The sequence below is a fragment of the Oncorhynchus gorbuscha genome, linkage group LG26, assembly GCF_021184085.1.
Source record: "Oncorhynchus gorbuscha isolate QuinsamMale2020 ecotype Even-year linkage group LG26, OgorEven_v1.0, whole genome shotgun sequence".
NCBI lineage: Eukaryota > Metazoa > Chordata > Actinopteri > Salmoniformes > Salmonidae > Oncorhynchus > Oncorhynchus gorbuscha.
Window position 1 is genome coordinate 7,348,765 of NC_060198.1, and position 26,963 is coordinate 7,375,727.

The 26,963-nt window shown below is 43.3% G+C and overlaps 1 protein-coding gene across 2 annotated transcripts in view; it reads right to left on the reverse strand.

Moving 5' to 3' along the window:
- The window catches only part of LOC124015574 (E3 ubiquitin-protein ligase NEURL1-like), a 92,789-nt gene that overhangs the window by 63,365 nt on the left and 2,461 nt on the right, over nt 1–26,963 (reverse strand). Inside the window, exon 1 of one of the 2 annotated variants that reach the window (XM_046330893.1) lies at nt 2,370–2,623. The exons of the other annotated variant lie outside the window; for it this stretch is intronic. Within the exon in view, the coding sequence (XP_046186849.1) occupies nt 2,370–2,403 (34 nt within the window). The 5' untranslated portion in view covers nt 2,404–2,623. Of the gene's footprint in view, nt 1–2,369; nt 2,624–26,963 lie in introns of those variants that run through there. 2 annotated transcript variants of the gene reach the window in all.

Below are 26,963 nucleotides of genomic sequence, written 5' to 3' on the forward strand. Positions count from 1 at the left end.
TGAGAAGCCACGCACACACACCTACATGCAAACACACACACGCGCACACACGGTCATTCTGCTGTCCTGTCGTCTCAGGCCCTACTGTGTCCTTATCTACCTAATTGGATTCATCAATGGACTTTGATTAGACCTAATGATCAGGTGGTCTGACTCCTGGGAGGCTGTGAGGGACTTGGTGTCAGTATGGTGGAGGTAGGCCACTCCACAGCTACAGGTCCAGACAACTAAGTCAACATGTGTTATCTAGACAAGGCCTTTAGTAACCTGATCCAATGCATCGCTGCAGCATTGTGTTTTTATGAACTGTATATTGTGTTTATTATGTTACTTGGATGGATGTGACTGGGCGTGTTTTTACACGTGTTCTGACCTACATGTGTGACAGCCCATAGACTTGAATAATAGAACACGTAGCTTATGCTCACTGATAAACGATACGGCGTTCTATTCATTTTCTGAATTACAGCCTTGCAGCAATTGACTTGTTTCCCCTTGCACTGAAGGGTCCAAGCGCAATGAATACATGTCATGTTTATTGTTAAAATACCATTTCATAGGCCCACGGAATCCTTTAAAATGTTGTTCTTTAGAGACATTTACTGTAATTCTGGGACTTGGCAATAAGGCTATGCACAGGATGAGCTAAGCTGTGATAGCCTACATAAACACAAGTTGATTTATTGATTGGTTTGGTTGGCCCACTAACAGCACAGCTGGATATGACTGACTTCCCCCAGTGCACAGAGTGTGGGAAACCCCCACACCAACGTGAGACAACGAGGGGCCTTGGAGGGTGGGGGGGTGGGGGGGAACCCCACACCAACGTGAGACAACGAGGGTGGGGGGGAAACCCCACACCAACGTGAGACAACTGAAATACACCGAGGGGCTTGGGGGAGGAAACCCCCACACCAACGTGAGACAACTGAAATACACCGAGGAGCTTGGGGGGGAAACCCCCACACCAACATGAGACAACTGAAATACACCGAGGGGCTTGGGGGGAGGAAACCACCACACCAACGTGAGACGACTGAAATACACCGAGGCGCTTGGGGGGGAAACCCCCACACCAACATGAGACAACTGAAATACACCGAGGGGCTTGGGGGGAGGAAACCCCCGCACCAACGTGAGACAACTGAAATACACCGAGGGGCTTGGGGGGAGGAAACCCCCACACCAACGTGAGACAACGAGGGGCCTTGGAGGGTGGGGGGGGGGGAACCCCACACCAACGTGAGACAACGAGGGTGGGGGGGAAACCCCACACCAACGTGAGACAACTGAAATACACCGAGGGGCTTGGGGGAGGAAACCCCCACACCAACGTGAGACAACTGAAATACACCGAGGAGCTTGGGGGGGAAACCCCCACACCAACATGAGACAACTGAAATACACCGAGGGGCTTGGGGGGAGGAAACCACCACACCAACGTGAGACGACTGAAATACACCGAGGAGCTTGGGGGGGAAACCCCCACACCAACATGAGACAACTGAAATACACCGAGGGGCTTGGGGGGAGGAAACCCCCGCACCAACGTGAGACAACTGAAATACACCGAGGGGCTTGGGGGGAGGAAACCCCCACACCAAGGTGAGACAACGAGGGGCTTGGGAGGGTGGGGGGGAAACCCCACACCAACGTGAGACAACGAGGGTGGGGGGGAAACCCCACACCAACGTGAGACAACTGAAATACACCGAGGGGCTTGGGGGGAGGAAACCCCCACACCAACGTGAGACAACTGAAATACACCGAGGAGCTTGGGGGGGAAACCCCCACACCAACATGAGACAACTGAAATACACCGAGGGGCTTGGGGGGAGGAAACCACCACACCAACGTGAGACAACTGAAATACACCGAAGAGCTTGGGGGGGCGCAACCTTCTTACAAATTGCGTCTACAGTTACTATCATCAATAGAAGGCGACGCAAACGATGGCATCAACGTGGAAACGGATAAAGGGATGATAGACGAATATTGACAGCAGGTTTTCCTATGAATTGCTATGAATTACTCAACTGCATTCAATACAGAATATATCCAATCGACCCAAAGGAAAAACCTCAATGTTTGTATTTCTACTATAACACTGATCAAAGGGAATAGCCGTCTGTAGCCTAGCCAATGTATGCACATGTCTATAATGAACTGTCTATAGTGTGACATCTGTGTGACATCAGAATTTGGGTAGCCTACCTGATACACACGCAACGTTGTTTTACGCGACAGGAATTGCACTCTCCAACTATTCTCCATTGCATTGCATATTGAACGAAACGATAACCTACAGTGTGTACAGTATAAGCAATGGTGACGTGATCCATGTCTATCTAAACGTTATTTTTCCTTACCGTACAAGGCATTTCGCGTTATCTGGCCTCCCATGACTACAATTCCAGTCCGCAGCCCTTATATCCCGGCTCTCAATATTCAAACACTTGCGGTATTGATGCACATTCCAACGCCGACAACATGATTGGAGGCTACATCCAGAACGGTCGATTCTTTCTCCGGATTGGGATATAAACACAGTGCACGCCAGCTTCCCTAAGCACCAAGCAGAGCGGTAGTGAAGGCGGCTCCCCCATTCACTGTGCGCCCTCAGCGCCTTGAGCCTCACTCACACACAGACATTTACATAAAAGGTGGAGTCATGACAAAGTGTTGTTAACGCGCTCGCTGCCAGTTTCCAACAATCATAAAGGATATGAGTAACATGGACACTTGGACAATTTCATTGTAGGCTATACAGGGGAATAGAGTAGAATCGAACATTGCATTGCCTTCCAGAGAGAATGTGTCTTGCAAATAATTTTAAAGAACTGTCAATATGAAATAAAGATGGGCATAGTATACAATGGAGAGTGTGGACATAGGCAGACTATGTGAGAGCTATAGGCTATGCTGGAACGCTAGTTCTATGGGCTTATCTCTCACAGTGTCATCCCGTCTCTCTCTCTGATGAGTAACCGCACTATGTTTGGGTCCAGAGTGGGGCAGAGGAACCAAGCGGTCACATTCTTTACCCTCAGCACTCTACCTTTCACCTCAAATGAGTCCCGTCTGCCTCCTGGTGTGCCTCGGTGCCCCTCTGCCCCTGGCAGACAGCCTGGGTTACCCCTCAAGAGTCACGCCTCTGACTTAAGCTGTCATCGCGTATCCACGGTGACATCGGAGCCCCTCCGCCTCAGAGTAGTTTACATTATCCTCAAGGATGTTCACTGCTTATATATCTCTTAGGGGTGATAATGGCTTTGTGAATGACTAGGAGTGACAGATGTAAGTGATATTGGCAAAAATGGAGAATGAAAAGGCTTATGGGCTGAGTGTTTCTATCAGGGGTTAAATTGGAGTGGGTGGTGGGGGATCTTGGGAAGGCAACCAACGTGAAGAATAGTTGAACGCATATAGGCCCACTATCTTGACCTTCTGTGTTGTGTAATGAATGGAAAATTCCCCTCCAATCACTCATTCCCGATTCACACGTGCCAACACTATTATTATCGACTGAAAAAAAGGACTAGCGAACGAACCATACCATTTCGATCTATCCTGGGGAATTCTATTCATTTTACCCAGTGAGACATGGCATTGTTGTGTGAGGGTGGTGTCATAAAAGTTCTGTTTGGAGTATTCAGAGGAGAGTGATGAAAACAACTGGTTAACTAAGCCCTTCTTGTTTGAGTTGAAAACATTGCCATTGAATCATACTGACAATAATATTGACCATTTCCCCCTTTAACGATTCCGGCTACGTAACCATAACAAACACTTGAGGCTGGATGGTGGCTTCAATCTAAACTAAATCAGGGCCGCAAACCGAAGGTTCTTTTTTTGTAGATCAGGCGGCATACTCACACATGGTGTGCACATTTTGAATATAAACATACATGCATTGAGTCCGATTCAATTGGTGGCATGAATTGGAGAGGAGTTTTCAATGGCCTAGATGCTCCCACACGACCACTGGGCCGAAATAAGTAAGAATGGGTGGGTGTGTGTGTGTGAATGAGGAAAACTGCTGTTGTCTGACACGGCTTACTTTAAAATGTTCGCCACGTCACCAATTGACCAAAGTCTACACCAGGTGGTAGTGCTAGTACCTAGGGTGATCATGTCAAGCTTGACCCCAACCAGGTTCCATGAGTGGACTCGGACGGACTTCCTGCCCTCTCCCCCCGAAGGCCATCATGTCTTCTTAAAGAGCGATGCTAAATGTAGCCTAATTACAGTTCAACACCGGTTCAACACTTCCTTGAATTTCCTGACATTCATGAAGAAACGCTCGGCGAAAACACTTCTGTCCCTTGGCTTCCTGTTTTTAAGAACAGACCTCCTCCATGCGTGCCATCTTAACCTTTTAAGCGATCCTCTTTGACCCTCAGTCCTATATCTGTTACATGACTATGTCTGTAAAGTTGGGTTCTTTATGAATCCAGGTGTAGATACTGTACCTCCCCCCCACACACACACACACACAAACACACTCACTCCAACAGAAACACACTTTTATTTTAGTGTCTTTGGCAAAGCTTTACGCTCCTTATTGTCTTGACTCAAAGGAAGAGCCCTGACAGCCCTGGCTCGTTCCATTAGTAAGTACCCCAGCTGTCCTGGTCCGTCCTTATCCCACAACATATTTTTGGGCTACGTCCTGTTTAGCCTCAGCAATGGTTGCCAAACACACACACGCTCACACACACACACAGCGTTTGGGATTTACGACTACTCCATTGTGTGTTCGTTGTCTGTGGTTGCACCAGACTACAGGCGGTGAGAATTGTATGTCCATAATAACGGGAATATGGGTTGGAAAAACTGTCTTCTGTACATCTGTCATTCTCAAATAAAACTAAAAGGAGGAAAGAATGATGAATAGGTCTTATCTTTTTGTTGAGTTTGATTCGTTTCTGCCTCTGTTTATTATCCAAAAGATATTGAGGTTGTGTCTCAGGTCAATGTGATTGACTGTGTTTAGTGATTTGTTTCAAATGGATACTTCCTATGGGAAATTAGCCTTAGTGTAGACAAAGGTGCAAGCACAAACACGCACGCACGCACGCACACACACGCACACACACGCACACACACGCACACGACCTAAAGGAAAACATGCACAGTGTTAAGTTACACTGTATGCTAACAGAATGTCAGTTGATCATTAACTGTCTGCTTCCTAGTTATGCTACAAGAACAAACACGTTTGTTGGCTTCTGGCAGTTTGGTTGTTTGAAAATCAAATAGCCCATGTCTATTACCAGTGAAAAGGTGAAAAAAAAGACATGAGGGTGATTTGTGAGAATTGATTGGCGACGTTTGACTGATGATTTTAATTTCCAATACCAGTATCAGGCCTCATCACTATGTTAAGTAAGATTTGTAGATTTGACTGTATATAGATTTTTCTATTGTGTGTATGTCTGTTTATCCCATGTGTAACTCTGTGTTGTTGTTTTTGTCGCCCTGCTTTGCATTTTATTGGCCAGGTCACAGTTGTAAATGAGAACCTGTTCTCAACTGGCCTACCTGGTTAAATAAAGGTGAAATAAAAAAAAATAAAAAAAATGAAGTATCTAATTCAGTTGATGACTTTATCTGGTATATTAACGAGGGGACATTAACCTTGTGGGAGGTATCTGTACCTTGATCAGTCGATCAGTCTATTCTCTTACCAGTCTGTACTAAATCGAGAACAGTTTGATAGATCAAGAACAGACGGCGCTTTATGATATCAAACTATAGCTGAACAAACATCAACAGATCATTTTCATGGCACCTGGAAACCAGTCGGACATGTTTCCAAAAAAAATTGTAGCATTCGGCTGCAGCCTGGGTTATAACAGTGGGGCAAAAAAGTATTTAGTCATCCACCAATTGTGCAAGTTCTCCCACTTAAAAAGATGAGAGGCCTGTAATTTTCATCATAGGTACACTTCAACTATGACAGACAAAATGAGAAGGAAAAAAATCCAGAAAATCACATTGTAGGATTTTTAATGAATTTATTTGCAAATTATGGTGGAAAATAAGTATTTGGTCAATAACAAAAGTTTATCTCAATACTTTGTTATATATACTTTGTTGGCAATGACAGAGGTCAAATGTTTTCTGTAAGTCTTCACAAGGTTTTCACACACTGTTGCTGGTATTTTGGCCCATTCCTCCATGCAGATCTCCTCTAGAGCAGTGATGTTTTGGGGCTGTTGCTGGGCAACACAGACTTTCATCTCCCTCCAAAGATTTTCTATGGGGTTGAGATCTGGAGACTGGCTAGGCCACTCCAGGACCTTGAAATGCTTCTTACGAAGCCCCTCCTTCGTTGCCCGGGCGGTGTGTTTGGGATCATTGTCATGCTGAAAGATCCAGCCACATTTCATCTTCAATGCCCTTTCTGATGGAAGGAGTTTTTCACTCAACATCTCACGATACGTGGCCCCATTCATTCTTTCCTTTACACGGATCAGTCGTCCTGGTCCCTTTGCAGAAAAACAGCCCCAACGCATGATGTTTCCACCCCCATGCTTCAAAGTAGGTATGGTGTTCTTTGGATGCAACTCAGCATTCTTTGTCCTCCAAACACGACGAGTTGAGTTCTTACCAAAAAGTTATATTTTGGTTTCATCTGACCATATGACATTCTCCCAATCTTCTTCTGGATCATCCAAATGCTCTCTAGCAAATTTCAGACGGGCCTGGACATGTACTGGCTTAAGCAGGGGGGCACGTCTGGCACTGCAGGATTTGAGTCCCTGGCGGCGTAGTGTGTTACTGATGGTAGGCTTTGTTACTTTGGGCCCAGCTCTCTGCAGGTCATTCACTAGGACCCCCCATGTGGTTCTGGGATTTTTGCTCACCGTTCTTGTGATCATTTTGACCCCACGGCGTGAGATCTTGCGTGGAGCCCCAGATCGAGGGAGATTATCAGTGGTCTTGTATGTCTTCCATTTCCTAATAATTGCTCCCACGGTTGATTTCTTCAAACCAAGCTGCTTACCTATTGCAGATTCAGTCTTCCCAGCCTGGTGCAGGTCTACAATTTTGTTTCTGGTGTCCTTTGACAGCTCTTTTGGTCTTGGCCATAGTGGAGTTTGGAGTGTGACTGTTTGAGGTTGTGGACAGGTGTCTTTTATACGGATAACAAGTTCAAACAGGTGCCATTAATACAGGTAACGAGTGAAGGACAGAGGAGCCTCTTAAAGAAGAAGTTACAGGTCTGTGAGAGCCAGAAATCTTGCTCATTTGTAGGTGACCAAATACTTATTTTCCACTATAATTTGCAAATAAATTAATTAAAAATCATACAATGTGATTTTCTGGATTTTTTTTCTCATTTTGTCTGTCATCGTTGAAGTGTACCTATGATGAAAATTACAGGCCTCTCTCATCTTTTTAAGTTGGAGAACTTGCACAATTGGTGGCTGACTAAATACTTTCTTTGCCCCACTGTATATTAGCATGATCCTGCCCTCCACTAACAGACACACATCTTCTCCCACCTCCTGGCCTAAAAGTGTTGTCACGCCTTGGTCATAGTATTTTGTGTTTTCTTTATTATTTGATCAGGCCAGGGTGTGACATGGGTTTATGTTATATTGTATGTTCGTATTGGGGTTTGTAGTATGTGGGATCGCGGCTGATTAGGGGTGTTGTATAGGCTTGGCTGCCTGAGGCGGTTCTCAATCAGAGTCAGGTGATTCTCGTTGTCTCTGATTGGGAACCGTATTTAGGTAGCCTGGTTTCGCTTTGTATTTTGTGGGTGATTGTTCCTGTCTCTGTGTAGTTTCACCAGATAGGCTGTAATAGGTTTCAAGGTCCGTTTGTTGTTTTCGTATTTGTATAGTTATTTCATGTATCGCTTTTTTCCTTTTATTAAAGACACGAGTAACCACTACGCTGCATTTCGGTCCGACTCTCATTCTACAAACGAAGAAAGCAGTTACAAGTGTAACAAAAATGAAATTGTGTCCGTATATAAACAGCAATCTCACCAAGACAAATAAGGACACAAAGACTGTCCAATACAATACAACGACAAGGTAAGCTACACACACACACACACACACACACACACACACACACACACACACACACACACACACACACACACACACACACACACACACACACACACACACACACACACACACACACACACACACACACACACACACACACACACACACACAGCCACCTATCCCTGAGTGCCTGGTGAAATGGAATACGCAAACAGATGCTTGAGGAGGGATATTGGACTGGGTCTCCTGCGGAACGTATTTTTATTTTATTTTATTATTCATAATACAAAAATCAACTTACATTGCTACATCAAACATGTATATCAAAACCAAACACAAGTATTAACAATGCTCAAACATACAAAAAATATATTCTGAGTGGGCCGTGTGACACGTCTGGTGCAAACATTAGCCCTTTTCAGAGCCAGCCTCCAGCGTCCCATCACTGGGTCATGTGCAACATATTACTAGGTTACACGACAACATCGTATGATCTGAGAAAGAGGGGATGAGAGAAAGAGAGAAGAATGGAATGGGTATCAAATAAACGTTGTATAGCTTTGTCACTATGTACGGAACATTAACAGTTATTATATTGTAGCAAAAACATATGGTAATAGGTGATATATTTTACAACATCATATGATCTGAGAGATACAGGTAACTGCCAAAATAAAGGAAACATCAACATGAAGTGTCTTAATAGGGCGTTGGGGCACCACGAGCCAGAACAGAACTTCAATGCGACCTTGGCATAGATTCTGCAGGTGTCTGGAAATCTATTGGAGGGATGCGACACCATTCTTCCACAAGAAATTCCATAATTTGGTGTTTTGCTGGTGGAAAACTCTGTCTCAGGTGCAGCTCTAGAATCTACCATAAGTGTTCAATTGGGTTGAGATCTGGTGACACACAGACACACACACACACTAGGAGAAACGCATCCCAGTCGTTCCATTAGTTTGATATTGTAATAAAACAGCAGGGAGCAGGTCTCGAACCCTCGACCTTCTAGCCCGGGGTTCGGTGTGCTATCGACTGTACCACAAAAGCATGCTCATGCGGCAGAGTCGATTTCCTCGCTTATAAACCCAGGGTCGTTACTATATTACGTTAATATTTACGGACACGTTCTTTCTTTATATGTTCTTTCTTTATATTCCGCTACCATGCTCAGTAGCGATGTTCTTATCCCTTGCTTGCTGCTAGCTAGCCAGCCAACTCGCTATGGCTACACAGTCACGACCTCTGCAGCCAGAATAACAGCAAAGTTTATTCCGTTGCATTTGTTTAAGCTGTTCATCCCACTTATACCACCGTTGCCAAAGAAAACAATACTAAGCACACATTTACAGGTAAAAAAAAATCCATTCTCATGTTTTGGTTGCTAGAGATGCGACCCAGTCGTTCGTTCGATTAGTTTGATATTTATGGACGCGACCCAGTCGATCGTTCTTCATGTTACGTTGCCATGCTCGCTGGTAACATTCTTATCCCTTGCTTTCTAACTAGCCAAGTAGCTATGGCTAACAGTCACAATTCATTTGCACACAACATTGAGCTGATAATGCTAGATTTTCGCCTGGCATTGCTAGAAAACGTTGCCCTTTCGTCAGGACACACGTCAACACTGGCTGTTAAGTATGAGGAGATTGCGTTGCATATTAAACACTAGGCTACAAGCTAGCTAAGTAGTTTAAAAACTAGCAAACCTGCCAATACTGCATGACAACCGAATTCAAAAATATCAGTTGCTTAAAACAGCTGTCAAACTAGAAACATGTGGGAGGATTTGACAGCTTTAGCGGAAGGAGGGGACAGGAGAAATTCATGTTTATCACTCACCACTTTAGGTCATCAGAATCTCCCCAAAAAACATGCTTCTGCAAAAACAAATCAATGCTATGTTTTTTACTTGTCGAACCTGCGTTTACAATGTATCTGATTTGAGTTTGTGTAGTTGTTGGTTTTAGCCTTCTGTAACTTTGTAGCAAGTACAGTCTGCATGTGTAGGCGCACTTTGCGTAATGATTGCAAGGTGTCCCGGTATCTTTTCCAACTGTCCCGTTATCTGGTTTTAATGTCCATTCTAGGACGCCAATCAGAAACAAGTATTCAACAATGCTGTGGTACAAAATGGTAATAACTATGCACATCAGACTGTCTTCAAGGGGAAACCATACTATCCTTCTTGCATGATTTCTGTCCCGTACAGAAAATCAATGAGGTTCAAAGGTAATAGCACAATGTCTTAGGGTTCAATCAGTACAGTATGTGGTATATCCCCACCATAACACAATCAACTCTAAACCTTGTCTTGTCAGTGTATATTACACCACTATCCAACATGCCCGAGAGGGCGAATGACTCCATGACATGTCTTAGTGAAGGTGAACGTTTGAGCCGATTACGTGTCTTGTGTAACATAGTTGTCATCAGGGTGATGGAAGGGAAGTGGAGAGGTGATAATAAGATCTGTCAGTCTTCTTTAATATCTCGCTGAGTCGCCAGGAGGATTACTGTTAAGAAACGGGACCCTGTAATTTAACAGAGAATGTCATTTCCATGTCTATGGGGCTACAGTGAAATGTTTTGGTGTGGAGGGATACCTCAAAATATATTACGGAAACAGCACGCAGGTTTGAGTGGACGGAAAGACTTTAGGTCACCACTTGCTTCTCCATAATATAGTACAGTACCTAAGATTCAGTCGTGTGATGGAGCGTTTTCAAACGTATTTAAGTAACTTTAATCGAATCAACTGAATTACTAAAATTATGATTGACACATATTAGTATCAAAACAGGTTAACTGTTGCAGGAACATCATTTTGTAGAGACTAAAACCACAAAGGCCGACATCGTCCTCTTTCCTTTACCCACTAGGCCTACACCAGATACATGTGGCTGTAATTCTTCACCAAATATACCCAGACAGCTTTAAATTGATGTTCCGATCATAATAGAGTGTTTATTGTTCATTACAATAGTGTAATGCAGAACAGCTGTTCCAACCAGGAAGCATATTTTCGTACTTTTGCTTGAATGGACTACATTTTCCATTAATCAGTGACCGTGCTGAATTAGCCCGTTGGTGGAATCAGCGTACCTGTGTGTGTGTGTGTGTGTGTGTGGGGGGGGGGGGGGGCTGCTGTTGACCACATGTTAACTTTGGCTGGCGGATGGTGATGTGAGTTGGCCCTCTGTGTGATTGTGACTGCACCTCCCCATTTGGCCTCTCCTTCTTCCTCCTCCTCCTCTCTTTTATCACTCTATCTATCTCTGTCACTAATCTCACCCCTGGTTTGATCCCCTCTTTCATCTATACTTCGGATCATCATTGAAACCGATTTGATCTGAGACCAGATCAACAGAAAGGGAAACGGTGTGACTGCCTTGTGAGAGCCAATAGTGGCATTTGTCCCATAGAGAGGATTGCCTTGGATGCAGCAACAGCATTCACTCCTTGTTTCTAATACCACAGCTTTTTTAATTAGGCCCTGAAAAGGCCACCAATAGATTTTTTAAGGGCCCCATCTGGCCCAGGCCCCAAATGGGAAAAAGAAACAGTAGCAAGAGACAGAGTGGCAGATTGGGGCATTTGTTCAGGGTATGGTTCTATTCCCAGTGCACTAATTGGAGGAGCTGATGTATGTATCAGTTTTTCCTCTGCCGGATGCACACAAACACACAGGGAGACATGTCAAGTCAAGTCAAGTCAAGTCAAGTCAAGTCAAGTCAAGTCAAGTCAAGTCAAGTCAAGTCAAGTCAAGTCAAGTCAAGTCAAGTCAAGTCAAGTCAAGTCAAGTCAAGTCATGTCTGTCTGTCTGTCTGTCTGTCTGTCTGTCTGTCTGTCTGTCTGTCTGTCTGTCTGTCTGTCTGTCTGTCTGTCTGTCTGTCTGTCTGTCTGTCTGTCTGTCTGTCTGTCTGTCTGTCTGTCTGTCTGTCTGTCTGTCCGTCTGTCCGTCTGTCCGTCTGTCCGTCTGTCCGCCCTCCCGCCCGCCTGCCTGAGGGAAGGAGGGAAGGATGTGAGAGAAAGAGAGAAGGAGTCACCGTAAATGAGTGGAAGCGGCCTCTAACTTAGTGGCAGAGAAGACGGTCTCAAAGTATCATGAGGACTTGGGGGTGATTCAGGAGGGTACTCCCATGTCCTTTTGTCCGGTTTGATCTAAATCAGTCACTTTTTAAAGGACGGAATCAGATTAAATGTGTGTGTGTTGGTGTGTGGCTGAGTGTGTGTGTATGTGTGTGCGTGTGGATTCTACAGATTAAAAGACAACCTTTCTGTACACTCCACAGTTGAGACAGAGTGAGCATCTGGGAACTGTAGGATTCAACAGAACCTGACTGCATTTCTACTTTCCCCTAAAATGATCCCTCTCAGCAGGAGAGGGTTAGAAGGGGGCTTGTTCTGTCATAAAAGTGGTGTAATCTAGAAATGCAACCGTCACAGTGTGTGCGTGTGTCTGTGTGTGCGTGTGTCTGTGCGTGCGTGTGTCTGTGCGTGCGTGTGTCTGTGTGTGCGTGTGTCTGTGTGTGCGTGTGTTTGTGCGTGCGTGTGTCTGTGTGTGCGTGTGTCTGTGCGTGCGTGTGTCTGTGCGTGCATGTGTCTGTGTGTGCGTATTACATTCTTTGATTGCCCTGGGATAGGGCGATCAGAGGGATAACAGGGTCGCAGCAGACCAGTCACTACTGTCAGACACTTCCCACTGCAATAGAGAACCATGGGAAAAGTCCCATATAGGATCTAATAAGGAAGAGTGAACGGGCCAGATAGGACCTGTACGACACAGAATACCGTAGCTATTAGGGACCTCAGGTTCAGTCTGCAACGGGGGCCTCTTTAGGGGTTGGGATAGGGAGGGTTATATTGTTCTCTAGGGGTAAAGGACGTTAGGGCTTACTTATCTCTATCTCGCTCTCTTTCGCTCTCTCTTTTACCACTGAGCACCGTGCTGTAGTGTGTTTCTGATAATCTGCCGCGGCCCATGTGAGCAGTGGATTACATATTTATTCAGGGAGTTTTCATCCCGGCTCTACTGCCATCTGTCACCCATAGCACAGCCATGGGAGAGTTACAGTAGAGTGTGTGAGAGTGAGTGAGTGAGTGAGTGAGTGAGTGAGTGAGTGAGTGAGTGTGAGTGGTGAGTGGTGGTGAGTGAGTGAGTGTGGTGAGTGGTGGTGGTGGTGGTGGTGGTGGTGGTGGTGGTGAGTGGTGAGTGAGTGAGTGTGAGAGAGAGAGAGAGAGAGAGAGAGAGAGAGAGAGAGAGAGAGAGAGAGAGAGAGAGAGAGAGAGAGAGAGAGAGAGAGAGAGAGAGAAGATCTGGATAGATCAGTTGAGTTGGATGTTTTACAAATCAATGAATTACATTTATATTCTTTTCACCTTTCAACAAACATTTCTGCTATAGAGACTCAACGATTAGAGCTGACCATGGAGTGACTGTTTCGGTACCATTTGACCAGCATCAAGTGATTGGTCAAGTGTTGACGAATCCATAAAACTATGTTGTCTGTTTACATACTAGTGTTTATTTCATTTATATTTTGACCGTAGACTAACTCTATGACTGTGTTTGTGTGTGACAGCTCTCGGTCTTCCCACGCATTGGCCTACTCTCCCTTAAGGCTGGGGATATGTGGAAGTGAAAGAGAGAGGAGAGAGAAAGAGAGAGAGTCTGAGCGAAAGAGTCCGAGAGAGAGAAAGAGAGAGGAGATAGAGAAAGAGAGAGAGAGAGTCCGAGAGAGAGAGATTTTATACTCACACAAGGGGACTGTATGTTTTTGACCACAACACTGCCATCCACCCCCAAGGCAAGACTGCCTCTCTGGTTGTTGGTAAGCAACTGACAACCTGCAAGTCTTTCTGTTTTTAGCTTTGATGTAGCCTTACAGGAGTTCACACACACACACACACACACACACACACACACACACACACACACACACACACACACACACACACACACACACACACACACACACACACACACACACACACACACACACACACACACACACACACACACACACACACACACACACACACAACCCCCTTGTAAGGTGCCTCTGCAGACTGATCAAGTGAACGAATCGCACAAGAACAAGAAATGCAGCTTATGTCCTACACTGAACCCATCTACCCCATAGTGTTACTGAATAACAAAACACATCATTAAAATCATGCCGTCAATTGTTTCAATGTTCTTTCCTGTAAGCCAAACAAACTTGTGGTCTGGGTAAAATACATGTTATGACTAATATGGCGTCATGCTGTTCTCAGCTGCATGACCTGTTCTGGCTACATTGTGCAGAGCCTGGTCTATGACACACGGCATGTGTTTGATCATTGAGCCATTTATGCAATGCCTGAATACACGTGGATGAATAAATGAATAATGCATTCTATTCATACAGAGAGAGTGAGTGAGAACGAGAGAGTGAGAGAGAAGGGGGGGAGGGAAAGAGAGAGAGAGGAGGGAGAGACAGAGAGACAGAGACAGAGAGAGAGTTAGAGAGAGAGAGAGAGAGAGAGAGAGGGAAAGAGAGACAGACAGACAGACACGGATCTCACGTCTCTTTGGTTTGATCAAACTCCTTAACAAAAAGATATACGCAGTCATTTCTATCGAGCTGTTTTCCCTACCTAGCTCCTGCAAAGAATAACCACATTCACTTTCCTATCAAACTCCATGCCAATTCTGCCAGGTGCAAATTCTTTAATCATCCATTTTGTCTCCTGAGTGGCACAGCGGTTTAAGGCACTGCACCTCACCTAGTGGATAAAAGGACAACTAGGCACATCTTAAGAAACATCTTCGTTGGGGGATAAGGTGGCAGGCTTTGGCGCAGGCATTTACGTTACCAGTCAAACGTCTGGAGACACCCAGTCATTCAAGGGCTTTTCTTTATTTGTACTATTTTCTACATTGTAGAATAATAGTGAAGACATCAAAACTATGAAATAACACGTATGGAATCATGTAGTGACCCAAAAAGAGTTAAACAAATCAAAAGATAGTTTTGATTTGAGATTCTTTAAAAGTCACCACCCTTTTATCTTGATAGAAAACAGGGGAAAATAAAGAAAAACTCTTGAATGAGTAGGTGTGTCCAAATTTTGGACTGGCACTGTTACCTGATAAAACTGCACGTCATTTAATATTATTAAGACAGCTATTAAAATGTCATTTTCAACCCACCGTAAAGCAAGGCATGCACTCCAGTTTCAAAGTTTCATAGTTACAGAACGTAGAAACGGGACACCTTTATCTAGGGGACTGCTTTGTGTATCGACCAGGAAAGGGCACAACATCATTCAGCAAAAGAGCTTCCATGTTGCTTGGGTAAAATAACATGTTCACAAGGTTCCGTCCCAAAAGTGCATTTAAAAAGGCAGCGGGTTTGTTACGTTCAGGCTTGTTCATCAGTTGGCACCACTTTAGTTCATTTGCTCTTTACAGGTGCTGATTCAGAAGCATTACGGTCATTTCGAGAATACACTCTATTTGTGTCAGTGAGTCACATGGACGGAGTTAAAAAAAAAAAAAAGGGCTTTGACATATGGAACGTTTATGTGCACTTGCAACATCACAAGCCCATAAAAAGACATGTTTACGTAGACATTCATGTGGCATGCTGCAAAATCTCGGCCCCCTTTTTGTTTTACAAAGACGTCGGCACTTCGTGGTGGAATAGAGTTCTCCAGCCCAAATCGCCTGGAATCGCAGCATTTAGGATTTACCCACAACAAGGTCAAATCTGCACGCATGGTTAATTAAAAACAGCAGTAAAACCAGTACACTAACATTTCTGTGCCCCCATACTGCTGCATGATCATTCATAATGGCTAGCACCAAACCGTTTATTGAAACATTTAAAAGGTAGCACACCCAAGTATTTACACTTTGCCATAATGTGACCGAGGGCACCATTCACATGGTTAGGCGGATGTACTTAACAGACACATTGTAATCCACAAATTCATTCATAATCAACCCCAAATACAACATCTAGTATGACAGAGCCACGGGACAAACTAAAAAGTGTACTAGGTCCTGCTGACGAAATACATGCTGTCTCTGTTGCACCTACTGTTGCACTTTGCAGGACTATAGATGGCAGTCTGTTATTATGGCCTCTGGTCTGCATAAGGCCCAGAGTTGTTCTTAGTCAGGTCACATGGTCAGGGAAACTCATTGCCTTGCTCATGGGTTATGTCCTCAGAGGGTTGGAATGTTTTCAGTGAGGCGTGATGTCAAGCGTGTGTAAAAACCAAATTTCAAACCAATAAGAGACATACAGATGTAAGAACTTAATTTGAGCTAGTTGGCTACAGCAGGAAAAAAATCCTCCAGCAACAGGAAATGACAATTATGTGGCTTAAAATTAATGGATTTTTATTTTTGTAAGGCTTGATACAGTCTGAAATTTTGACGTGGAAATTACAAACTTTAGAAGCCTTTTAAACCCTTGGACACACTACATGTTTGCATTTCCTGCCGTGCAGGAAAATTCTAATCAATAAATGAGTGATCAAATTAAGATCCTACATCTGTATTGCATGTTTAGCTAATTACATCATGTCAGCTTACTTGTCATGTTGTTGCTCCTTTCTCTCTGCTTCCATTTATTAATAATAATCCTCCTCAAAACTATAATTCATCCAATTTCTCTTTATCCTGTTAATAATAATGTGGTTTTGGAAATATACATGTTTTGTGAAAAATGTTAGTATCAGGTTACTTTAGGACAAGCAAACAGTTACTCTCAGTCAATAGATCCTCATTCCAGAGCTGTCCACAAAAATGTCACATGTCCAGTTTTATTTCATAATTCACAGATTACCAAATTGGAAATTGTGCAGATTAAACGCTTAAATTTCAAACACAACACAGGCCATTCAGGGGATGACAAAACACCAGGCAAATCCAAAAATGAGTTCTCCGAGAACTCACTCAAATCATTTGATGCAACAGCAACGACACTTGAATTAAACGACAGAAAGGGCAGTCACATGGGGAGATGCAGAGAGTGCATTGGCAAGGAGTTAGTCTAGTGTAGTGATTCAATCTGTCTGGGCTGTAGCGTGTCATCATGCATGTAAACGTCCCTTTTTCAGGACCCTGTCTTTCAAAGATCATTCGGAAAAAATCCAAATAACTTCACAGATCTTCATTGTAAAAGGTTTAAAACATTGTTTCCCATACTTGTTCAATGAACCATAAACAATCAATGAACATGCACCTGTGGAACGGTCGTTAAGATACTAACAGCTTACAGACGGTGGGCAATAAAGGTCACTGTTATAAAAACGTTGGACACTAAAGAGGCCTTACTACTGAGTCTGTAAAACACCAAAAGAAAGATGCCCAGAGTCCCTGCTCATCCGCATGAATAAGGACTGCAGATGTGGCCAGGGAAATAAATTGCAATGTCCGTACTGTGACACGCCTAAGACAGTGTTACAGGGAGACAGATGGACAGCTGATCGTCCTCGCAGTGGCAGACCACGGGTACATCCGAACATCACACCTGCGGGACAGGTACAGGATGGCAACAACTGCCCGAGTTACACCAGGAACACACAATCCCTCCATCAGTGCTCAGACTGTCCTCAATAGGCTGAGAGAGGCTGGACTGAGGGCTTGTAGGCCTGTGGTAAGGCAGGTCCTCACCAGACATCACCGGCAACAACGTCACCTATGGGTACCAACCCACCGTCGCTGGACCAGATAGGACTGGCAAAAAGTGCTCTTCACCGACGAGTCGTTGTTTTGTCTCACCAGGGGTAATGGTCGGATTTGTGTTTATCATTGAAGGAATGAGCGTTACACTGAGGCCTGTACTCTGGAACGGGATCAATTTGGAGGTGGAGGGTCCATCATGGTCTGGGGCGGTGTGTCACAGCATCATCGAACTGAGCTTGTTGTCATTGCAGGCAATCTCATCGCTGTGCGTTACAGGGAAGACATCCTCCTCCCTTATGTGGTACCCTTCCTGCAGGCTCATCCAGCATGACAATGCCACCAGTCATACTGCTCATTCTGTGTGTGATTTCCTGAAAGACAGGAATGTCAGTGTTCTGCCATGGCCAGCGAAGAGCCTGGATCTCAATCCCATTGAGCACATCTGTGACCTGTTGGATTGGAGGGTGAGGGCTAGGGCCATTCCCCTCAAAAATGTCCGGGAACTTGCAGGTGCCTTGGTGGAAGAGTCGGGTAACATCTCACAGCAAGAACTGGCAAATCTGGTGCAGTCCATGAGGAGGAGATGCACTGCAGTACTTAATGCAGCTGGTGGCCACACCAGATACTGACTGTTACTATTGATTTTGACCCCCCCTTTGTTCAGGGACACATTATTCCATTTCTGTTAGTCATATGTCTGTGGAACTTGTTCAGTTTGTGTCTCAATTGTTGAATCTTGTTATGCTCATACACATATTTACACATGTTAAGTTTGCTGAAAAGAAACAGTTGACAGTGAGAGGACGTTTCTTTTTTCGCTGAGTATATGTCAATAGTTTGCTGGTGTACAGTATGGAAACTGGCTATAGTAGTATAGTACTATAGAAATGTTGAGAGAATAGCTGAAAGATTTGTAAAATGTCAACTTTGGATCCAGAATAAAAGAATGTCCAATGAAGTACGGTTTTCATATGTGATCAAGAGGGACTTCCCTAACTGTCAGCCAGAGCTTTGTGGCAGCAGTCCCACAAAATATCACCACTGCACCTGACTGTGAGAAACCCACACAGGAATCCATTTGTTACTCAGCACTCCATACAGATTCAATTCTGACTTTGCAACTGGCCCTTTCAGATATTGGATTGTGGATTGTTACTGTGCACTGTATGCCCTTGTTCTTGCAATTCAGTCAGGCACTTCCTCTAACACTACGTAATACTTTCTGGATTTTTTCCCATCAAGCAATTCAAAATACACTACATGACCTAAAGTATGTGGGCACCTGCTTGTTGGAAATCTCATTGGCATTAATATGGAGTTGGTATGGAGTTGGCTTCCATTCAGCCGCAAGAGCAATGCTGAGGTTGGGCGCTAATGTTGTGCTATCAGCACTGCCTCAAAGTCGACGTTCCAATTCATCCCAAAGGTGTTCGATGGGGTTGAGGTCAGGGCTCTGTGCAGGCCAGTCAAGTTCTAGGCCAGTCAATTTCTTCCACACCAATCTTGACAAACCATTTCTGTATAGACCTCGCTTTGTGCACAGGGGCATTGCCATGCTGAAACAGGAAAGGGCCTTTCTCAAACGGTTTCCTCAAAGTTGGAAGCACAGATTAGTCTAGAATGCCATTGACTGCTGAAGCGTTAACATTTCCATTCACTGGAATTAAGAGGCCTAGCCCAAACCATGAGAAACAGCCCCGACCATTATTCCTCATCCACCAAACTTTACAGTTGGCACTATGCATTTGGGCATGTAGTGTTCTCCTGGGATCCGCCAAACTCAGATTCGTCTGTCAGATGGTGATGCGTGATTCATCACTCCACATAAAGCGTTTTTCTGCTCCAGAATCCAATGGCAGTGAGCTTTACACCACTCCAGCCGACAAGCCTAAGCTGCACTTAGACTTGTGTGTGGCTTCTCGGCCAAGGAAACCCATTTCATGAAGCTCCAGACGAACAGTTGACGTTGCTTCCAGAGGCAGTTTGGAACTCGGTAGTGAGAGTTGCAACCGAGGACAGGCAATTTTTACGCGCTACGCGATTCAGCGTCTTGTTCTGTGAGCTTGTGTGGCCTACCACTTTGCGGTTGAGCAGTTGTTACTTCTACACGTTTCCCCTTCACAATAACAGCACTTACAGTTGACCGGGGAAGCTCTAGCAGGGCAGACATTTTATGAACTGACTTGTTGAAAAGGTGGCATACAATGACGGTGCCACATTGAAAGTCACTGAGCTCTTCAGTAAGGCCATTCTATTGTCAATGTTTGTCTATGGAGATTGCATGGCTGTGTGCTCAATTGTATATGCCTGTCAGCAACAGGTGTGGCTGAAATAGCCAAATCCACTAATTTGAAGGGGTGTCCACATACTTGTGTATATATAGTGTACATTACATCAAGTATTGTATTGTCGATGCCAATGTTACCGATGAACAAGGCATGAACCATTGCCATGAACCCTATGGTGTTACATTGTACAGATGTAGAATCTTCATTTGATCACTCTTTTGCTGATGAGAATTTCCCTGTACAGCAAGAAATGCAAACTTGTAGTGTATTCAAGGTTTTAAAAGCCTTCTAAAGTTTGTAATTTCCACTTTAAAATGTCAGACTTGATTTGCCCGAACATAAAATGTATCAACCCCTACAAATGTTTTTCCGTGAATTATAATCCATACAATAATGATAATTTCCTTAATGCTGCAGGATTATTTTCCTGCTGTAGCAAACTGGCTCAAATGAAGATCCTATATCTGTACGTGGACCTAAAGCTGTTTGTCTCATATTACTGTACCATCTGCTTCTGTCAGTTTAAACAGTTTAACAGCCAAAGTTCCCACTTTTACAACACATTGTAAATACACCTGTGTACTCAGATAACAGTCACAAGGCTGGCTATTGCTGTAGCACTATCTAGCACTATAATTCAGCTAGAGTCCTCCCGTTCCAGGGGAGGAAAAGAGGACGGTTGTGTCCATAGTGCCACCGTGAGGAACTGAAGTCATTATAGATAACCTGACTTCAACAGTCCCTATTACCTTGAATTATATGAAGCCATATGTCAGTGTACTCGTGACCGATAACTAATACATCAACATAGATTATAACTATAATGGTTCAACGTCACTATTTTTTGGGCATATTCTAATGAGACCGTGTTGAAGCAGAAATAAGAAATGATTTTCGGGTTAATCCATAGTGCAGCTAGAAGGTGTATAGAGAGCACTGATGTGTAATCAAGGCCTGACTTTGACAACAACGATTTGAATGGAAAGTTACGGGCTATGGTCAGATCTCTTGGTTGCTCCCTCGGCATCACTGATCACATATCTTTGTAGCAGCATCATTGTTAGGCTAAACATGTCCTCTTGCTTAACACTGATGTAAATGCTATTTACAGGTCGCTGGTTGTGTGTATGTCATTGTGGTCGTGGTCATTTTGGGCTTTTGGGGTTAAGTCAATAACATAGCTCTCCACTTGACCTTGCAGTTTATTGCAGTCACTTTGGTACAGTTTCCACACGTGTGCGGCACAATACAACGTTTTGAATATGAGACTTTCAGTGTGGAGTTCTGGAAATCCACTACAGACTTCTGAAAATAGCACCAAAGCGATTGAAGAAAACTGTAATGCCCAGTAAACTGTTTGAAATGAACAACAATCACAGTAAGTCCATTTAGACATTGAAATGTAATGGTTAATCATCGAAATGTAATGGTTAATAATCTAAATGTAATGGATAATAATTGAAATGTAATGGATAATAATTGAAATGTAATCGTTAATAATTTAAATGTAATGGATAATAATTGAAATGTAATTGTTAATAATTGAAATGTAATCGTTAACAATTGAAATGTAATGGATAATAATTGAAATGTAATTGTTAATAATTGAAATGTAATCGTTAACAATTGAAATGTAATGGATAATAATTGAAATGTAATCGTTAATAATTGAAATGTAATGGCTAATCACATTTATTTATAAACTTCTTACATCAGCTGATAACTCAAAGTGCTGTACAGAAACCCAGCCTAAAACCCTAAACAGCAAGCAATCCAGGTGTTGAAGCAAGGTTGCTACGAAGAACTCCCTAGAAAGGCCAAAACCTACGAAGAAACCTATAGAGGAACCAGGCTATGTGGGGTGGCCAGTCCTCTTCTGGCTGTGCCGGGTTGAGATTATAACAGTACATGGCCAAGATGTTCAAATGTTCATAGATGACCAGCAGGGTCAAATAATAATAATCACAGTGGTTGTCGAGGGTGCAACAGGTCAGCACCCCAGGAGTAAATGTCAGTTGGCTAATAATAATTTAAATGCAATGGTTGAAATATAGTTGTAATGTGGTTTACATAATGGCCTCAGATGAGATATGAATATAAATATATCATGTTTAATTAGTGGTTTGTTTGTCAATAATCATTTCCAGGCTCTTTTAACCCCACTTAGCTGTTAATAGGTCTGTGTCTCACCGATTGCTCAAGGCACAGTAATCATAAACAAGAATGTTCTATTAAATGAGTACTCTCCAATGACTAGAAAGGTGATCTTTTGATTAATTCATGAATAAAATGGAACTTAACCAAGTATGCCCTGAGTCTACAGACATGACAATGAACACTTGAGTAGAACAGCATGCACTGTGTGTGTGTGTGTGTGTGTGTGTGTGTGTGTGTGTGTGTGTGTGTGTGTGTGTGTGTGTGTGTGTGTGTGTGTGTGTGTGTGTGTGTGTGTGTGTGTGTGTGTGTGTGTGTGTGTGTGTGTGTGTGTGTGTGTGTGTGTGTGTGTGTGTGTGTACAGTAACAGCCATGCCCCTCCAGTGCCCCAGCAGCAATAATGAAAGGGCGATGGTATACTCTCGTTCAGACAGGAGCTGCCTACCCACCGTTCATTCTCTCTGGTATCACTAAACAGCCTTGGATACAACTCAATGGAAAGCACTATAACAGGGGTGTACAGCAGCAGTTTAAAGGTCAACATAAACCTAATTGACCCCATAGTGGTTATATATGAGTGTAAAATAGCATATAGACTATACGCATATGGAGGGGTTCTAAGTATGGGCTTTGCTCGTGGTGTTGACTGCCGCTGTCCTACTGGTGTCACCTGTTTATCCGACTGAACAACCGGACATCACCTGCTCAGCTTAATGAAGTAGAAAGCTCTTTCAGCAACCTGCCTTCAGCTATTAAGTGAAATGAATCTACATATTTTACTCATCCTGACTGGCACTACCCTCTAATGCTTTCCCAATCCACCTAAATGTGTCTAATGCATGTCTCCTAGCTCTGAGATAGTATTACTTATTAAGACATTAATCATTATATCCAGAACAGACACGACTTTTTCCCCCGATAAAAACATTATTCTCCTTCCAATTGGCACCCTATTCCCTATGTGGTGCACTACTTTTGACCAGAGTTCTATGGGCTCTGTTGAAAAGTAATACAGCATAAAGGGAATAGGGTGCCATTTGGGATGCAGACAGGGAGAAGTGGACTGGAAGTAAAGTGTTGTTTCCCCAGAGGGATCATTCTACAACTTGTTCTATGGTCCAGAATACATTTGCATGTTATTTTTCAGCCTCTGAGTCTGTGTGCGTGTGTGTGTGTGTGTGTGTGTGTGTGTGTGTGTGTGTGTGTGTGTGTGTGTGTGTGAAAGTCCTAATACCTGACCTGTCCAAGCTGCTGTGTGTGTGTGTGTGTGTGTGTGAGTCCTAATACCTGACCTGTCCAAGCTGCTGTGTGTGTGTGTGTTTAAACAAAGACAGATAGTCTCCCCGAGGAAGTCTCTCCTCTACTCCCTGTCACAGTTCCTTCCTGCCACACTTTCACACATAATAATATATGCCATTTAGCCGACGCTTTTATCCAAAGCGACTTACAGTCATGTGTGCATACATTCTACGTATGGGTGGTCCCGGGAATCAAACCCACTACCCTGGCGTTACAAGCGCCATGCTCTACCAACTGAGCTACAGAAGGACCACATTCCTAGAGTGTTCTCTGCTATTCCCAGAGGCTCTGAGCCTGAGGTGAAGAGAGCATGGTCAACCTCGGGGGTCTGTTAGCTTAGAGACATCTGTCTGGGTACCACCACCTACCCAGGGTCGCCGCCAGAATTAATCAGTTGGACGGGCATTTGTTTTCCATAGGGGGGATATTTTTCACGGGACCTCATAGGTGTGCATGTACTTGTGCGTGAATACATTTTCTTTTATGGGTGTTATTAAGACTACAGGCGGCAATACCAAATTTGACAAATGTTCTGCAATTGTATGTAATGACTTACAGTATGTTCACAACTTAGTCAATTGATTAGATGATTTAATCAATGTAAACAAATGACATGAATTGATACAGTAGTTCACCTCTCTGTTTTCTTTTATTCTGCAATAGAGTATATTGTAACCATGTGTTCAAGCTAATCAAATCAACATTTATTTATGATACAGCGTAGTGTGCGCTCAAAATGCAATGAAAGTCCCACTCGCAACCAAAGCTCTCCTCATAAACAGTGCAATGATATTAAGCCCAAATGTATTTACATTAGGCTATAGAGTAGACATAGCTATATCATGTAGTCATAGGCCTATACTGCAGATTAGAGTTTTTTTCCTGAACTTATATTTATTTAACCAGGCAAGTCAGTTAAGAACAAATTAAGTTAATTTAAGAACAAATTCTTATTTACAATGACGGCCTACCCCGGTCAAACCCGAATGACACTGGGCCAATTATGCACCGCCTTATGGGACTCACAAATCACAGCTGGTTGTGATACAGTCTGGAATTAAACCAGGGTCTGTAGTGACACCTCGAGCACTGAGATGCAGTGCCTTAGACCCCTGCGCATGGCAGAGCTAACATTAAGCTATCCTTCAGCACCGTAAACTGGTTCAACTTCTTTAACATCATTGTGCGATCCTGGCGCTGTCCTTTTAGAGCCACGAAGGGGCACTCCAATCGTTTAAAATAACAATCAGCAAAATCTGTTGACTACGACTAATAGACCTATTCATCACCTATTATTATTATTATTATTAATTATGACAAAAAGAAGATTCTCACTTCTCACAATGAGGCTCGTTTAGTAGAATTAGATCAAAGATGAATCAATGTCTCTCAAGATCACATAATGATTAATCTTGGTGACCTAGAAGGAAAATTATTTTGTCATATCCTGTTTTACTTCTGGGAGAATGCCATTAACAATTGTGATTACCTTTGTGCACAGGAAGGAAGCGAAATTTCCTCCCTTACAAACGGAAACTCCCTTCCGCTAATTTTACCCGTGTTTATCATGGCCAAATAGCTATAGATTTTTACGATACAGGTAATTTTGACTTTGTGGCTGTGGAATCTAGTGGGAAAAGCTTTATCATCCGCACACGGGCTTCAAAATCCTCACGCCAGTTAAAGCACCGCCTTTGCCCAATCCTGATTTGTCCAAATCATCCACGACGAAAACCTCAAACCGGGAACAACTGCTGCTGGTAATCTCCTCGAGTCTTGACAGATTTTTACCGTTTCATGTCCTCGAGAATCTGTCCATGAGAGATTACGTCACGAGTAATTAGTATTTTACGTAACAGAACAGAATATAATAGCATAGCATACTAGACCTATAACGTTACTGCTACAACAAAAACGCCTCCAAATGAGAAAGAGATTTTAGGATGGTTATCTGAAGATGAATAGTAAAAAGAAAAAACTCTACAGAGTGCACCATTAGGGAGAATGTATGCCTAAACTTTGAAATAAAATAAATGTTCTCATAGTTTGTTAGCACCATCTGCTCTAATTTGCTCACAAAAAAAGTAATTGAAGAAGATATAATGGCATAGGCTACTCCCATGAAACCGATTGAAATCAACCAAATGATTGGCGTGTTAGTTACAACTGGGGTTGGAGTGAATACCTTACAGGAGGGTGGTTCTCCAGGAACACGGTTGGAGAGCCCTGTTCTATAATGATTGGCTATTCAATAGTCTACAATTTAAATTGTTCTCCCTTACCTTAAGAAATAGGACTAAATCACTGCCTATGGGCCAGTAGCCTAGGCCTATAACTTCCATCGTCAACTACGTAAAATAAATAGGCCTAACGCCAACAAATAGAAAACAGTAGAAGTAACCTGATGAAAATGCAGGTTATTTCAGTGGCATTCACCTCTCTGCTCGGCCTGTTCAATTCCCTTTTCTATCTGTCTGGACTTGAGCTATCTACTAGTGAAGTGCAACATTGTGTGAAATAAATCAACTGGGTCCTAGCGGACTTGCAACATTGTATCAACTAGCCTATTCTGGGGCCCTCAGAGATTCCTGCACCAGTGAGCTTCGGACAGACAGCTGTTTTTGCGGGTTCAAATCAGACCTCCCCAAATGCGCATTTTCCTACATTTGCGAGCAGCAGGCCGAGTACTTCTAATCGTGCTCAGGTGCTCATGCTCTCTCAACATTACCAGGACAGAGAAACCAGACACATGCTCTCCCAACATTACCAGGACAGAGAAACCAGACACATGCTCTCCAACATTACCAGGACAGAGAAACCAGACATGTGCTCCCCCATCATTACCAGGACAGAGAAACCAGACACATGCTCTCTCAACATTACCAGGACAGAGAAACCAGACACATGCTCATTGCACATACATAAAAAAAAGGTTGTCAGTATTGTCATATTACCTGTTAATGATGCTTATGAAATCAAATAAAACTTGTTCCTCACAAGTGTAGCAGGTTGTGAACTCCGCAAACAATGTTTCCACCAAGAATGAGAATGTAAATTACTGTAATTATTGCATGCATTTATTGAAGTTACTGTAACCAAAATAAGGGAATTAACAGTACATTTACTAGGACTACTGGTGAAATATGTAATGGGGAATAAATTATCAAAATGTCAATATTTTATTTGGATGGGCAAGGAGGTACGGTAGGGTGTGCCAGGTCGCCTAAGGCCCACCCATAACGCTGGCCCTGCACCCACCAACAGATCTCTATCTCTTTAAGTCAGCATAGACTAAACTAGACTTGAGCATCCAGCAGGGGTCAGAAGCAGGCAGCGATGTGTTTTGCCCATTTCACAATTATTATATTTTTTGTGTGGTTTAAAAACAACAACTGTGAAATCACTGTGAATTCAACAAAAAATGTGATTAATTTAGGAATTCTGTTCCCAAATATTGCCACAAAAAAAATGTGTCTCAATGTATTCGCTAAATGATTTAAA